Source organism: Lycium ferocissimum, chromosome 5 (assembly GCF_029784015.1).
Source record: "Lycium ferocissimum isolate CSIRO_LF1 chromosome 5, AGI_CSIRO_Lferr_CH_V1, whole genome shotgun sequence".
NCBI lineage: Eukaryota > Viridiplantae > Streptophyta > Magnoliopsida > Solanales > Solanaceae > Lycium > Lycium ferocissimum.
The window spans coordinates 59977350-59994716 of record NC_081346.1 but is presented as its reverse complement, the minus strand read 5'-3'; the positions used below and the strand labels follow the sequence as shown (position 1 = coordinate 59994716).

The window sequence follows — 17367 nt, the reverse complement described above, 5'->3', positions numbered from 1 at the left end:
ATTTTAATAATTAAGAAATCGACTAATTTAAGGGACAATAGCTCTTTGGTTTCTTAAGTTATTGATAAATTTCATTTTTGGTCCTTGTATTATACGACTCAGCATGTTCAACCTTAAATAATTTTTTTTATTTTTTATGTTTTTAGCGGTTCATGCAGAAAATATGTTACCATCGAACATGAAGCAACAATACAAATTTAACATATCACATGAATAATTGAGTGCTGAAACTGTTAATAATTATGTTAAATTTGTAACTATTCACAAGCCAAGAGAGTAAAATTATAATTTATCAATAACTGAGGGACCAAAAATGCTATTAACCCTTAACTTAATTTTGATTTTTCTAAAACCATCCCAGGCCTAATAGAGGAGTAATAAAAAGTTCAAAGTTTTTCTAATTTTTATACTTTAGTACTCCTAATTTAGAGAGGACATAAATGGTCCTTTAACTATGAGAGTAGGTTCAAAATAGTCTCTTAACTATACACTTAACAGTTTTGGTCCTTTAAATTTGCCATAAGTTAACAAAAATGATCCCTTTACTATAAGGGTTGGTTAAAAATAGTCCCTTAAGTAAGTACTTGACAGTTTTGGTCCTTTAAGTTCGCCAAAATACTTCCATAGTAGTGATTCTTAAAAAAAAAAAAAAAAAAATTTCGCGCATTTTTCCTCGAAAATAATCGACGGATGTTCTTCGGTTTTCATAAAAAACAATAAATTTTTTAAAAATAGTATCCCTCAATTTTATCCATCGGTTTCAGTCCATCATTTTTTCGCTTGTTTTTAGTAGTGACAATTTTTGTAATTTCTGCTATTTCTAATTTACTTACGTCGGTTTTGTCTCGAGGCATTGGACATTTTATTTAGTAATGTGTACCTCTAAATGTAATTTCTCGCTAATTTTTTCCTTTTTTTCATAGTTCTCGTAAAATCTAACTAACAGAGTTCGATGAATATTTTATCGGAAACTAAAAGTGTTAACTTTTGATGAACTTAAAGGACCAAAACTGTTAAATGTATACTTAAGAGATTATTTTTAACCAATTCTTATAGTTAAGGGACCACTTTTACTAACTTGTAGAAAATTTAAGGACCACAACTGTTAAATGCAAGGGACTATTTGGAACCTGACCATTTATGTCCTTTCTCCCTAATTTATAACAATCCTAAACAATACCTTTGCGGCTCTTAACACACTTCGTTACGGTCGCCGGAGCGAACTCCCGGCGAAGGAATATTCCGGCGGTTCCACTTCCGGAGAAAGAAATCCATTACATTTTTAACAAGCGAATGTGAAAGCAACACTGCAAAGTTGAATTCAGCTTCAGAGAAAAAAAAATAATTAGGGTTCGATTAATGGTGGGAATGATGTCTCCTATTTCCAGAGAAAGGATAGCGAGTCTACTTAATGCTGCTAAGTTTGCTTCAGATGTTCCTTCGAAGCTTCATAGTTTGCGACGGCTTAAAGATGAGCTTTCCGGTGCTGATGCTAATTTGTTATCTGAGTTCTTTCCTACCATGCTTGACCTTGTTTCTGATCGCTTTAGTCCCGTTCGTAAATTAACCGCTGAGTACGTTTTCGTTACTCACCTTTTGTTTTTTATTATTCCAATAGAATGTATGTAAGGAGTCGTTTGGTTAGAGTTATGCAGGTATTAGTAATACAGGAGGGAATTTATGTAGTATTATTTTATGCAGAGATTAGTTATGCAGGGTTTAGTAATTCATGTATTAGGGCGTGACATTAGATAGGTTCGTAAATTAACGTTTCCGTTTACTCGCTTTTGTTTTTCTATGCAATAGAATACGTGTAACTATGTTAGGGGTCGTTTGGTTGCTGATTAGAGTTATATGCAAGTTTTAGTAATGTAGGGATTATTAATGTGGGAATTAGTAATGTAGGGATTAGACTATTAGCTATTCCATCTTCCGTCTTGCATAAAAGAATACTCCCTCCGTCCCAATTTATACGGCACCATTTGACTAGGCATAAAGTTTAAAAAAGAAGGAAGACTTTTAAAATTTGTGACTCAAAACAAGCTTCAGATATTTGTGTGGCTGCAAATCATCTCATTAAGGTAAAAGAGAATTTTAAAGATAACTTGTTTCTAAATATAGGAAGGTAACATTTTTTTTGGGACAGACTAAAAAGGAAAGTGTCCCACATAAATTGGGATTGAGGGAATACGTAAATTCCCTCATAACTTGTACATGTATTAGTTATGTAGGATTGTGAACTAGTAGTCAAACGCCAACTAAAATGCTACCAAACTCCTTAAGCCGAGTGTCTATCCGAAACAACCTCTCTACCGTCTCAAGGTAGGGGTAAGGCACACTACCCTCCCTAGAACCCCCTTGTGGGATTACATGGTGTTTAGTCCAGTTCTTAAACTAACCGCTGAGTATGTTTCCGTTGCTCGCTCCTGTCTTTCTGTGCAAAAGAGTACATGTAATTCTGTTAGTTATTGAGGTAAAGCAATGATCAGTGGAGTGCTCCAATGTCTTTTACTTGCTGCATTGGAATTTTGATAAATTTCAAATCAGAGTTACTAGGAGAATTGGTGCTTATCTACGGAAAAAATTGAGATAATGGTCAAAAACGCACCTGAACTATCGCTTTTTCATTGAAACCCAACTATCAGTTATTCGCTTTTCCTACCTGAACTATCACCATCTATGTATTAAAACATACCTCGAAGCTGATTAGGCCAACTATCGATCCCTTTTCCTACATGAACTATCACCATCTACTCAACTAGGTGTGTTTTAATACATAGACAGTGATAGTTCAGATAGGAAAATAGGAAAAAGGAACTACTGATAGTTGGCATTAAGCCATTAATTCGTGAAAAAGTGATAGTTCGTGTTTTTGACCATTAACTCAATTTTCTGTGCAATAGAATACATGTAATTCTAGTTTGTCGTCCATTACCTTGTAGTTTGGTGGCAGTACAGCTATATAATAAAGTTAGTTCCTTTTATATTTTTTCAGTTAACTCTCTTGATTTGTGTCAATCCTGGTATGTCAGTAGAAAATGCAGGTAAGTTCTAGCGTTATGAAACTGCAAATTTTTATTTAATAAATGAGCCTAAATAGAGTGAGATGAACAGTGATGATTTATATGCAAACCCCAGCTAGCTTGGGTAGTCCATGGAGATTGGAGCAGTTGTGCAGTCTGTGAAGAAGATATGACTCCGTTGATTGTTTTTTTGATAACCAGACCCTTTTTATTATAAAATGCGAAAACCTAGGAATGCCCGGTGGAACGCTTCCATAAAAAGCAAGAATTACTTTGGTGCTAGGGTATTCAAATCAAGGTGCCATTCTATATCTGTTAAGTTATTGAGGCAAAACAATGCTCGGTGGAATGTTCCAATGTCTTTTACTTGCTGCATTGGAATTTTGATAAATTTCAAGTCATAACTAGGAGAATTGGTGCTTATCTACTGCAGAAATTTATATTAGATGCTGGTTATTGGTCATGTCTCTTAAGCTTTTTAGGACCTCAAGAGATGTCTTACGCTGGCACCATAATTGTTTCATGATCTAACCTTTATCTCATACTAACACTCTGCCATAGCATGAACTTTCCCTGCCAGTTTGGTCCTTATATTTCAACTGAACTCCTTTTCATTCTACACATGGCATGCTCTCTTGGATGCTGTCTTACATACTACTACAGTTTCAGAACTGAATACTGAAATCATCTATCCTACAAGCATAAGCAGTTTTATATCTTTAAAGCATGTTTTGCAATCCACTAGATTTATCGACTGCATATCATGAGGAGTATAATTAAAAAGATGCGTTATTTGTTCAGGATGGTTGGTTATATTGGATTCAAACACGGAGAATTCTTACCTGATATTGTACCTGTGTTGATCTCTGCCTTGAAGGACGGTACTCCAGCTGTTGCTCGACAAGCAATCACTTGTGGAATTGATATATTTCGGTGTACTCTAGTCAAAGTTGCAATCCAGGTAGTTGACTGTTTCGGATATGAAATCTGAACTTCAAATACGAGTCATTTTCTTTTAACCAGATTTAAGATCATTAAAGATCAATGATCCGCAACTTTAGCTTATTGGATCTGCACATTATCATGCTTACATAAGCAGTTTGTTGTGTACTTCCACAGTTACCTCTCTAACCAAAGAACTTGATTGTTAATTGTCTGCCTTTCTGTTGGAATAATAATGGGATATCATGTATGATATCTGTTGACATTAAGAGCAACAACTTCAAATACCTTACTTCTCCATCACAAGCTGAAGGAAAGAAATTATGCTTTGCTCTTAGTACTTATGCGCCTGGAATTCAAATATGCCATGATTGCTATTACTCACTCTGTCCCAAAATGAATGACATGGTTTGACATGCAAAGGTCAAGCTGGCGAATTTGCGTATTGATCAATCAATCGACTTTTCAGGAATAAAATTTGTATATTCAGGGATTACTTGATAATACTTTAGAACACATCAAAAAAGAACTTGATAATTTACTATCGATCTCGCTTTATACAAATTAGAAGTATTTAAGTTGCAATATTTACCCTTTCAAAAATATATTTAAGTTGTCTAAAACAATTTTTAGTCTACCAAAAGCTGTCGATTGATGAATAGTAATAGTGTCATATAATATAAATTTGGCGAGTACCTCATGTGTTTAAATTTGTAACAAAGCAGTGGGCCACTTTATGATCATTACGACATTACCTTGACTGAAAATGCAGTTCTGAGACATTCTGATCACATATCGTTTTCCTTTTCTATAGATCAAACTTAGTTGCCTCCACTATTTTTTCTTCTTTTTCATCTATATAAATATCTTATCCATGTAAATGTCAGATAAACATTCATCTTTATAATGTCAGATAAACATTCATCTTTATAGTAAAACCATCCATGAATTGTTCCTTCAATTGCAAAACGCATCATGAGAATGAAAACCATTTGCCAATGTTCTTCTAACGAGTATTGCTACTATATTATTACTGCATTCTTATATATTATTTTGATATTTATTCCTATTTTTTGTTAACTAGTAAAAATGCATCTTTTCTCTAGTCTCATAGCCGGTACTGTGCACACTGGTATATTGTTGAACATCTAAATCACTATCTCCATGATAGGGCTTGTTTTCAAGTGAATTGGATGATTCTCTTGAATCAGCATGGGCCTCGGTGCTGAAGTTTAGGGAGGAGATATACACAATGGCATTTCAGGTATGTAGTTTTGTTGGAACCATATGATACGTTCATCTACCTTCTCTTTGGGATCTAACTCTCCAAACATGACGATAAGCCTGCAAGTGATGGAAGAAGATTGCTTGCGCTGAAGTTTGTGGAATCTGTTGTGCTACTTTATACACCTGATCCAAGTGTCAGTTCGGAGCCACCACCTGCTTTGGACATTGAAGGTATTAAATGCTTTTTGAAAGTAAAGTGAGGAAATAACTTGTGATATCTTCTAAAGTACTCCCTCCGGTTCAAATTAAGTGTCCACTTAGCCTTTTCATTTTGGTTCAAAATAAGTGTCCACTTACCAAATCAATAAGGAACTAACTTTATTTTCCAGATTTGCCCTATTTACTCAAGGCAATAAATAAGCAAGAGTCTTATTAATTAAGGGTAGTTTAGTCAAAATACCTATTTTTCCTAGGAGTTAGTATTTTCTTAAGGGGTGTGAAAAAGGCCAAGTGGACACTTATTTTGAACGGAGGGAGTAAATTTTTGTGCTTTGTGATTGTTGTTTCTCCAAATTGGTCTCTTATTTTTTTTCAGGGAAGTTTGAACAATTCAATGTATCGTGGCTTCGTGGAGGTCATCCAGTTCTAGATGTTGGGGATTTATCTGTTGAAGCAAGCCAAAGTTTAGGTTTATTGCTTGATCAGCTTAGATTTCCTGCAGTGAAGTCAATTACTAACTTGATGATCATTGTGCTCATTAACTGGTGATGATCTTTCTTTCTTTCTTTCTTAATGTTCTTGCATTGTGGAGATCCATTATTTTTTATACTACAATTGGTATATAATTTGTTGCTTTAACCTTTGGGACTGAGGCGTAGTTGTTGTTTTTGTAACCTTTTCTGATGAAGTAACTTGTTCCTTTTATCCCCAGTCTTTCAGCAATTGCGACTAAAAGACCGGCTTTTTATGGTCGTATTCTGCCAGTTCTGCTTACCCTGAATCCTTCAAGCTCCGACGGCAATGAGAAGCATGTTTCTGGGGTATACCATGCTTTGAAGACTGCCTTCATTTCCTGCTTGAATTGCACACACCCAGGAGCTGCACCGGTAATCATTTTCATTTTTCCTATGTAGAACTCAATATGCTTTCTATACTTATCTTGATTGGGCAAATAGTTTGGCCCCTGCTGGGTTCGATCACAATGACTATGTATCACAGAAATGTTCACTTGATTCAACCATTGATCATGTACTTTTTTCTTTTTCTTTTTCGGGTTCTGAAGTGGCGGGATCGACTTGAAGGTGCACTCCGAGAAAAGAGAGCAGGAGTTCAGGCAGAACCAGTTGTAAGCCAAGAAACCCAGAATAACGGACACATAGAGTTGAAGGATGTTTCACCAATCTCAGAGGTTCCTGCTTTTTCAGTTTCCCTCTTGATTTATTATCAATGGCAAAAGATGCATCATACTAGCAGATGCTATAAAGCTCATAGTCCTCAATGACTAATTTGTTTTCTAGTGGAAGCTTTGAAGTTCATAGTCCTAAAAAATGCTTAACTTCTTTTAGGATTCAAAGCCGTCAATTAAAGCATCTGCTGGGACAAAAAGATCAGGGGTGGAGGACAATGCTGAACTGATAGATGATAATCTCTCCAAGAAGCGCATGCGGTCGTCGCCTATCGACTCAAAAGCACCAAAGCAAGAGTTAAGTGGGAACCAGGAAAGAGTTTCAACTGGGCGTTCTTCAACAACCAGATCTGATGGAGATAATGTTCATTTGCAACCACTTGTTGCAATGTTTGGTACATTGGTTGCGCAGGGTGAAAAGGCTGCAGCATCATTAGATATTTTAATCGCTAGCATATCAGCTGACTTGTTAGCTGATGTTGTGATGGCTAATATGACAAATCTACCTTCAAATCAGCCAAAAGTTGATGGTGATGAAGAGCCACTTTTGAAGCCAGAGATCGAATCTGATATTAGACAATTGTCATCACTGTTGATAGACGCTGTTTCTCAGTCTAGTATCTTAGCAGAAAAAGATGAGAGAGATGATCAAAGTTTGGCCTCCATCGAGCCGGAGGTCTGCAATGCTTTTTCTAATTCCTCAATATATTTTCCTTCATCTTTTCCACTTTTTAGGGAACACATAATTAAAAGCCTTCTCAGGCGAGTTCTAATTGGTTTATGTAGCTGTCTGCTTAAGCTCTTAATTTATTACTCATGGGCTTCTTTGTTGAACATGTTTTCAGTTGCAACCAATTACAAAAGGAGAAGAGCACCTAGATTCTGTCACTACTAATGTTACATCTGATGCCCTACATTATGCAAGCGAACAAGCACCAGAATATGTAACTGAGCCTCTTTCTTCTACAAAGAGTACCCCTCTACTAATGGAGAATGATGTCTCAGCAGTGCAATCTGATATTGCTGACATGGAGAACACTGAGGATTTCATACCTGGGCTAGATTCTGTAGCTCGCAAAGATGAATCAGCAGAGCTTGTAGCTGTTTCATCAGTTGGTCCGATTGAACTTGAGGATGGGAGCCAAGAGCAAGGGTCTAGTTTGGTTAAGTCATCCTTAGAAGTAGTTCCGACAATTTCAACTGATAGGTCAGAGGAGCTTAGTCCAAAAGCAGCAGTAACAGATGTAACCAGCGTGAACTCATCAACGGCAACTTCTATTGGGCTTTCACCGCAGTTGATTCTACCCAAAATATCTGCTCCAGTCATCAACCTCTCTGATGAACAGAAGGACAATTTACAAAAGTCAGCTCTCGCTCGTGTCATTGATGCTTACAAGCAAATCGCAATTGCTGGAGGTTCTCAAGTCCGTTTTTCTCTTCTTGCCTATTTAGGTGTTGAGGTATTTGCCCAAGGATTCTTACCAATGCCTATAATTAATGAGTGCAAAAGACATATTTTAACTATACTATAATTTTCTTTTCTTTTCTAAACTGCAGTTTCCTTCGGAGCTAAACCCTTGGAAATTTCTGCAAACGCATATATTGTCAGATTATATAAATCATGAGGTAATTGACTATCATGTTATTTATTTTTGATAAGGACTATCCTGTTATTTACTTTGCATGGTATCGTGTTATTTAGTAGAACTAATGAGGCAGTCCATAGAAAGTTGAAAAACATGGTGACTATCATGTTATTTACTTTTTGATATGGACTATCCTGTTATTTACTTTGCATGGTATCGTGTTATTTAGTAAAACTAATGAGGCAGTCCATAGAAAGTTGAAAAACATGGTGAAACACTCTAGAGATTAAGGGCTTTTGTATAAGTAGGAGTATCTAGTCGCAATCATGCAGGAGAATGAGATATAATATATGCAGATGTAACATACAACTAAAATATAATTCTGTACCGTCTTGGTACCTTTATTAATAATACCTTTGCCATTTTTTTTTATGACTGAGATGAAGGAATATGAGTATTACACGACAGAAAGATACCGAACATAGCATGTTGATAAATTGATTGTTGTCTCGGTACACACTGTCTCTAGACATAGCATGTTGATTGTTGTCTTCTTCCTAACCTGCGAATTTTTTCTCTTTTGTGCATCCTCTTATGATATTTCATGGCAAAAATATCTCAGCAGCATAAGTAGTAGTAATATTTTTCTTAGTTCATTTCTGTTCCTTTTGATTAAGTCTATTTATACCTTTTAATTGTGTTAGTATTGACTAATCATCGGATGTCTTTAGGGGCACGAGTTGACATTGCGTGTCCTCTACAGGTTGTATGGGCATGCAGAAGAAGACCAGGATTTCTTTTCTTCAACAGCTGCTGCATCTGTATATGAAACATTTCTACTTACAGTGGTACGTATATGTTCCGTTTTCCTGGTGCACTTTTTTGGTTTGGATAAATGCTTTATATTTTGTTGATTTCCTGTATATGTTTGCAGGCAGAAACACTTAGAGATTCTTTTCCAGCTTCTGACAAATCTCTAAGTAGATTGCTTGGTGAAGCTCCTCACTTACCAAATTCTACTCTCAAGTTGTTAAAGAGCTTCTGTTGTCCTGGTAGTTGTGAAAAGGATGAGAAGGAGTTACATAGTGGAGATCGAGTCACTCAAGGCCTCAGCACTGTGTGGAACCTGATTCTGCTGAGACCTCCAATGAGAGAAGCCTGTCTCAAGATTGCTTTACAGGTTTGCTGTCTGTGTACTATGTCTGATCTGTGTCTTTTATTTGGAAAACTTATACTCCCTTCTTTCCAATTCTTGTGATGAAGATTGACTTGACACAAAGTTTTAAGAAAGAAAGCAAGACTTTTGAAACCAGTGGTCTTAAACATGCCATAACATTTGTGTGGTTATAAAAACTTCATTAAGGGTAAAATGGGAAGTCTAAATTGTTTTCAAATAAAGAAATGTCATTCTTTTTGGGATGACTAATAACGAAATAATGTCGCATAATCTGGAATGGAGGGAGTACCTGTCCTGTTCTGAAATGCTGCATATCTGCACCTTCTCTTATATTACTCGGTCAACCATCCGAACAGAGAACTGTTAATGACTCAATTAGTTGTTGATGGGTTAAAGAATATAACTCATGAGATTTACAGAGCCGAGTCAATACAGTTTTGTAGTTTGGCACTTCGTATGATCTGGAAATGATTTCAGGACAGATCATATGGGCTCATGAAAGAAGTAAACTTTTGAAGGTTTAAAGCCAATAGATAGAAGAATACGGAGTGGCAAAAATATGACACAGGACATATCCTGATTAAAAAAAAAATGACATAAGACATATTTAAATGTGTGTTAAGACATAACATATGTCCTAACTGGAAACAAAAATTTGGCTCCAAAATTGCTGAATTTCACTAAAATGCATAAGGACAAACAATGTAAAATTACCTAAGTTGTGCGGACTCTTCACTTTCGATGCCGCACCGTTGTTGGATTTGCCAAAATACACTATTTTTGGAGAATCCAACATGCACCCGTCAACATTTTGAAGAGTCCGAGCAACATAGAAAATTACTACTATATATATATAAGTGGGGATAACAGAGTTTTGTAGTCCTCACACGGGCAACTTAAAAGTGATTCACAAAAAATTTCCATGTTACCCTTGTGAGGACTACAAAACTTTGTTCTCCTCAATTATATATTAGTAATATGTATAAGGAAGCAACTGAATTCAGTTGAGGCCCTTTTACAATGATGAAGAAGGTGCATCCAAATTGTCTAAATGAGTATGAATGTTGGTTTTATTGTGAATTAGTAAAGCCTTAGATTATTTGTACCTAATGCTAAGGAGGCGGAAACAGGAGAAAATAATGTAAGCTAGCACAACAGAGAAATAACCTGGTTAATGTACTTTTTTTCATTCAACTTGAATCTAGTTAATTCGTTAAGAGCATTTCCCATCAAGTTTTGACAAGAGCAAGGGTCGAAGCTGCGCGTAACTTATGTTCATAGGACGAAATGAGTAGTTAAGTCTCTGTTTGAGCTGTCCCACCTTTAGAGTATTGCTCCTTGCATAAGGAGGAGGAAGATTCTTTTAAGCTGGTGCTGCTTAGCATGGAGTGTCAGAGGAGATGATGACCGTTAGTTGTTGCATGGTAGATTGGCTCCGATGTTGTAGAACCTTGTGTACTCATCATTTAAAATCTCATTGATGCTACTAAGGACATTAGGATAATAGGATCACCAGACAAGAGGGGGTTGCTCAGGTGGTAAGCACCCTCCACCTCCAACACTAAGGTTGTGGGTTCGAGTCACCAAAGGAGCAAAAAAGGTGGGAGCTCCTTGGGAGGGGGAAAAAAGTTACGTTACTTAAAAAGCAAAAAATATAGGGTCACTGGTATAGGTTGTGCGTTCACCAAACAGTATGGAGGGACCTGGTTGTGTACCAGTTCCCTTATGCAATATAGTATGTAAAGGACGTGGGATTTTACCGTGGAAAATTCCTTGCTCAAGGGATTAAAAACCACGACCTACCCCAGTAGGATTTCAACTCCACTACACGAGATCAAGTTACAACCTATTGTAAGCTAGGAACTAACTCCCATAATCCCTCACCCTTACAATAACGCTTATGCAACCTAGGAACTAACCGCCGTAGTCCCTCCACACTTGCAATACTCCGATTGCAAGCCACTTCACTTAGCTAACTTTAGCTAAGGACCACTAATATACCTAGACTAACTCTAGCCTAGTGTACCACTTAAGAGCTTGTGGAAACACACTTCCAACAAGCTGACTTTGAGACTTTTAAATACCTACAAACAGCTTTTCAAACAAGAGGAGTAGGTTTACAATTTAAGTACAAATGAAACAAAGCTTAAGACAAACTAAGAGACTTGGATATCTTCGTAGCCAGCATCCGTCCTTCGCCTTGTTTTCACTCGTTAGTTGAACACTTGGAATCTTGTGACTCGCCACACTTTTTAAAGTAATTTTAGGTTTTCCAAGTGATGCCCGATATGTTGGGACATGTTGAATATATATTGGGGTACATGTGGATGTGATGAAACTTCTCATCCAAAGTTTGACCCGAGGTACGGGTGCGACGATTGGTGTTGTACGGTCCGGCTTTATAGTTGTTTAAAGTCAGTACCACCGAGTGCGCGCGGTATATTCAAAACGATCGCAAACCGGGTCTCTTGTCGGTTCCCGTCGCTTGTCAATTATCAAAACATAGGATCATAGGGTATACCTTATCAATTTCCTCCTTTTTGATGATGACGAACTTATAGACGATGTTCCCCTTGAGAAGCAGACCATCATTTTCAAGGCACCTGCAGCATGTTAGCAAAAACAATATCAATTGGAAAACCAGATCTCCACATTATCAGTACATATATCTTTTTTGTTCAGCATTTTTCTCCCCAGCATCTCTTCCCCCTTTGTTCAGCATTTCTCCCCCCAGATCATTTGTCTTCTGCCTTTCTTTTCTTCCCCCTTTTGGCATCATCGAAATGAGTCGAGCTAATATAAGCAAATCAAGAAGTTCAGTAGGAGCCTGTTTGGATTGGCTTATAAGTTTAAAATAGCTTATGTCCTTTTTGGCTTTTTGAGTATTTGGCATTAAATCCATTTTGTGCTTAAAATAAGCCCAAAAATATTCTTTGCAAACTTATCTAAAGTAAATCAAGAAGCCCATCCAAACAAGCTCTAGCATAAACTCAGAGCCACTCGGGCAACACAAAGACAAACAATTTGGGAACAATATGGCAAAAGACAACGCACAAAACAGAGTAATAGCCAAATGAGAATATCGGGAAAATTAGCAGCCAAACAATGGAATGTATAAAGATAAAATTGCCTTAAAGCCAAACCATATGCTAAGAAAGGAGTGTTGAAAGGTACGAGAACAGAAACTGGCTCAGGAAGAGGCAGGAGAGGAAAAAGAGGGAAAAGTTCTGAAAGAGCCAGTCAATGCGCTCACCGCCGCGCGCCGATCTTGCGATCTGATCACGGAGAATATCAATCTTTTGTTGAAGTCGCGCATTCATAGCTTGTAGACGTGCAATTTCAGCGCTGGTATCTTCCGAAGTACCAGAGAGACCCGATTCCTGTGACCTTTCAGCCTGTGCAAGTTCCCGAATTTTAAGAAACTCTGAGTTCGTTGGGATGACACCAACGTTTCCTTGTAAGGTCATTCTCTCGCATTTGGCAATGAGTCCTGGTGCACGTGCCCTGTGATTGCGACCTGTTCTTTTCTGTGAGGAACGGGGTCTGGTAATTTGTGTTTTGGCAGCGGACAAGGTACTTCCATCCTTAGTTAGATTTACCTCCGGTTGCCTTTTTTGAGGCTGTGCTCGCTCGAGAGCACTTACCGCAACATCAGCACATGTAAAAGCGTCAACCGCCGTATTCAGCACAATACCAGTTGAAGATTTAGATTCCCTTCCAGATGGACTCAGTCCCTCGTTTGAATCCTGTGATAAGATGGCAACCTTAGACTCCATGCCACTAACAACACTTTCATCATTTCTCATAGCTTGCAAGGTTTTTGCCATGATAACCAGAACTTCAGCTTCACTTTGTAGTAGATCTGATTCACTCATCCCCTGTTTAGAGAAACACCCATCTGATTGTGCAGACGAGTTGTCTATGTCTTTGTTGGAGAGTGAATTACTTGGAGATGCAGTTCGATCTATTGTTTCACTATTTGGGTTGATTGAGCTGAAAGCAGTCAAGGAAGCTGTGAATTTTCTGAGAGTGTGACTTTTGCGGATTCGGGAGGAGCCGGAGATTTGACGCTTTGAGGAGACAAATTGTTCTTGATGAGATTCGAGGATTGAGCCATAGAAGTTGTTAGGGACGACTGCTAGAGAGGGAGAGACAAGGAGGAATTTAGCGGGGTTTCAGATTAGTGGGAGGAGAGAGAAACGAGAGGCACGTATTACAACAACACCAACATACCCATTTGAATCCCACAGAGAGAGAGAGACGCTTACCCCCACCTTGGAAGGTAGGGAGGTCAAGCTTCCGAAAGACCCCGCCCCAAAAGAAAACAAGGGAAAACAAGGGAAAAGAGTCGGATTCAAAGCAATGAGAAATAACAAGAGCAAAAAAGTCATGATAAACAAAGATGGAAAGACAAGACCCAACCCATAAAAGCATGAATCAAAGAGCAATAAACACAAAACTACGCCTACTAAGTGCGAAAGAAAGGGAGACTTACTAGCCTTCTATCCTAATTCCATAGCCTCGATAATCCGAAACCGCGCCATATCTCTCTGTAAAAATCTCTCACACCTCCGCACCGGGGCATCTATGTCTCTCTCTTCGCATGCCCAAACTATCTCGCCTCGCTTCCTTATCTTGTCCTCCACCGATGCCACTCCCACCTTGTCCCGGATGTCCTCATTCCTGATCCTATCTCTCCTAGTGTGCCCACACATCCACCGCAGCATTCTCATTTTCGCTATTTTCATCTTCTGCACGTGAGAGTTCTTGATTGGCCAACACTCTGCCCCGTACAACAGAGTCGGTCTAACCACCACTTTGTAGAACTTGCCCTTAAGTTTTGGTGGCACTTTCTTGTCACACAGCAATCCAGAAGCGAGCCTCCATTTCAACCATCCTGCACCAATACGAGAGGCACGTATTAATGGGAATATTTCGGTAGTTGAGTAGGATGGTACGTGGATGACTTGGCACTTGTAACAATTTCAAGATTTTTAAAATCATTAAGTAGGCTGCTAACCTGAGCCTCAAGAGACCAGGTCTCTGGGCTGTTTCATGATAGATTTTGGCAGAAACTCTGAAATGTGCACTGTCTTGTATGCCAACTTTGCCTTCCAAGACTGCTATGCGTGTACACCTGTAACAGTGTAAAAATGAGTTAGATGCTTGTTGAAAAACACTTTATTGCATTGCAGCTCTCCCCTCTACATAGCCAAAAATATTTTGGAGGCTTAGTTAGGCTTGATCAAGCCCAGCTCCAAACGATTTCTTTCAAAATACTCCCTAGTCAGTGCTTTTGTGAAGATATCACCAACTTAGTCCTTTGTCTTGCAGAACTCCACACGTATCAGACCTTTTTCAACATTATCTCTTAGAAAGTGATGTCTGACATCGATGTGTTTGGTTCATTTATGGTGAATTGGATTCTTTGCCATGTTGAGTGCACTTGTATTGTCACATAGCAAAGGAACACAGTCAGTGAGAACACCGAAGTCTTCAAGTTGTTGCTTGATCCACAGCAGTTGAGCACAACAAGAAGCAGCAGCAACATATTCGGCTTCGGCAGTTGAAAGAGCAACTGAGTTCTGTTTCTTCGTACCCCAAGATATCAGACACGATCCTAGAAAATGAGCCATTCCGGATGTGCTTTTTCTGTCGACCAAGTAACCAGCATAGTCAGCATCTGCATATCCAACCAATGCAAAGCTGTCTCCTGTGGGATAGTAAAGGACAAGGTCTGGCGTTCCCTTGAGATATCTCAAAATTCTTTTGGCAGCCTTCAAGTGAGATTCCTTAGGACTTGACTGAAATCTAGCACATAATCCGACACTAAATACTATATCAGGCCTGCTGGCTGTTAGATACAGAAGAGATCCTATGATACCCCTGTACATTGTCTCATTTACTGGATCACCAGATTCATCCATATCAAGTCGAGTGGCAGTAGCTATCGGAGTGTCGATAGGCTTGGCATTCTCCATTTCAAAACGTTTGAGCAACTCCTTGATGTACTTCTGTTGACTGATCATAGAACCTTTTGGGGTCTGCTTTACTTGCAAACCAAGAAAGAAGTTCAGCTCACCCATCATGCTCATCTCGAATTCACTTCCCATAAGCTTTGCAAAGTCCTTACACAGTGAATCATTTGTGGCTCCAAAGATGATGTCATCGACATACACTTGTACAATCAACAGACTTGTACAATCAACAAACTTCTTCCTCTCTTCTTCAGGAATAGAGTGTTGTCAATCTTTCCTCTGGTGAAACCATTTTCAAGCAAAATTTTGACAATCTTTCATACCAAGCTCGAGGGGCTTGTTTCAGACCATATAAAGCTTTGTCAAGTTTGAACACATGTTCTGGATGTTCATGATTTTCGAAGCCAGGAGGTTGCTTGACAAACACTTCTTCCTTTAAATACCCATTCAGAAAGGCACTCTTGACATCCATTTGGAACAACTTGAATTCCATATGGGATGCAAAAGCTATAAGAATCCTGATTGCCTCCATTCTGGCCACTGGAGCAAACGTCTCATCATAGTCTATTCCTTCTTCTTGATTGTAGCCTTGAACTACCAGTCTTGCCTTGTTTCTGGCGGTATTCCCAAGCTTGTTACGGAACACCCATCTGGTGCCTATCACAGTTCTATCTGATGGTCGAGGGACCAGGTGCCATACTTTGTTTCTTTCAAATTGATGAAGCTCTTCTTGCATAGCAGCTATCCAGTCGGCATCCTTTAAGGCTTCTTTGATGTTCTTAGGCTCAATTTGAGATAGAAACGCTGAAAAGGTAAATAGGTTTCTTGCCTTAGATCTGGTTTGAATGCCTGAGTTTAGAGGAGTAATTACATTGTGAAGAGGGTGAGATCCTCTGAGCTTCCAGGTGGATGTTTGAACAGCAGGAGTAGATGGACCAGCTTCTTCATTGTTGGATCCGTTGTTAGCATCCATTGATCCATTTCCACCACTTCCTTGATCGGCTTCCGGAGTTCCTGATACAGCATCTGTCACTCTATGCACAGCCTCTAGGGTAGTGATCTGAGAGGCAGGTTCCTCTGCTTCCTCTGGAGAATTATCAACATTTTCTTCATCGACTGGTTTGATTTGATTCATCAGCTCAGTCTTCCCATTGGAGATTTCAATGTCTTCATCTGGAACTTTTGGGAAAACTCCATCTTCCTCTTCATCATGTGGAACCCTGATATCCCCTTGAAAGCTAGACTCATTGAAAATTACATGCACACTTTCCTCCTCAGTTTGTGTCCTTTTGTTGTAGACTTTGTATGCTTTGCTATGAGAAGAGTACCCGAGGAAGATACCCTCATCACTTTTGGCATCAAATTTTCTCAGAGCTTCCTCGTTGTTGAGTACAAAGCATTTGCAGCCAAAAGCTCTTAAGTAAGTCAACTTGGGCTTTCTTCCATTTAACAGCTCGTATGGAGTTTTTTCAAGTAGAGACCTGATCATGCATCTGTTTATTACATGACAAGCAGTGTTCACGGCTTCCGCCCAGAAACTTTTGGACACCCCACTGGCTATTAACATTGTTCTTGCCATATCTTCAAGAGTTCTGTTTTTTCGCTCCACAACACCATTTTGTTGAGGTGTTCTAGGGGCAGAAAAATTGTGACTGATGCCATTTTCAGTACAGAAATCATCGAACTGAGCATTATCAAATTCAGTCCCATGATCAGATCTAATGCTCGCGACAAGGGTCCCAAGCTTTACTTGGATCTGCTTAACAAAGGCGTGAAACACAGGAAATGTCTCATTTTTGCTTTTCAAGAACAAGGTCCAGGTGAACCTAGAGTAGTCATCAACGATTACAAACATATATTTCTTTCCTCCTCTGCTGGGTATTCTCATTGGTCCGTAGAGATCCATATGAAGAAGTTCAAGGGGCGTCAAGGTACTTACTTCTTTCTTAGGTTTAAAGGAAGATCTCACCTGCTTCCCTCTTATGCAAGCATCGCAAGTATTGTGATCCTTAAATTTTGCCTTTGGTAA

General features: G+C 38.7%; 1 protein-coding gene across 2 annotated transcripts in view; it reads left to right on the top strand.

The window, feature by feature from the left end:
• Positions 1 to 1157: 1157 nt before the first annotated feature.
• LOC132056978 (uncharacterized) overlaps positions 1158 to 17367 on the top strand; it is a 28427-nt gene continuing 12217 nt past the window's right edge. Inside the window, exons 1-12 of one of the 2 annotated variants that reach the window (XM_059449386.1) lie at positions 1158 to 1574; positions 3825 to 3984; positions 5137 to 5229; positions 5309 to 5423; positions 5788 to 5956; positions 6124 to 6298; positions 6475 to 6600; positions 6758 to 7273; positions 7443 to 8057; positions 8155 to 8223; positions 8915 to 9031; positions 9118 to 9363. In XM_059449386.1, the coding sequence (XP_059305369.1) occupies positions 1360 to 1574; positions 3825 to 3984; positions 5137 to 5229; positions 5309 to 5423; positions 5788 to 5956; positions 6124 to 6298; positions 6475 to 6600; positions 6758 to 7273; positions 7443 to 8057; positions 8155 to 8223; positions 8915 to 9031; positions 9118 to 9363 (2616 nt within the window). In that variant the 5' untranslated portion in view covers positions 1158 to 1359. The remainder of the gene's footprint in view (positions 1575 to 3824; positions 3985 to 5136; positions 5230 to 5308; positions 5424 to 5787; positions 5957 to 6123; positions 6299 to 6474; positions 6601 to 6757; positions 7274 to 7442; positions 8058 to 8154; positions 8224 to 8914; positions 9032 to 9117; positions 9364 to 17367) is intronic. The other variant, XM_059449385.1, reaches the window with a different exon arrangement.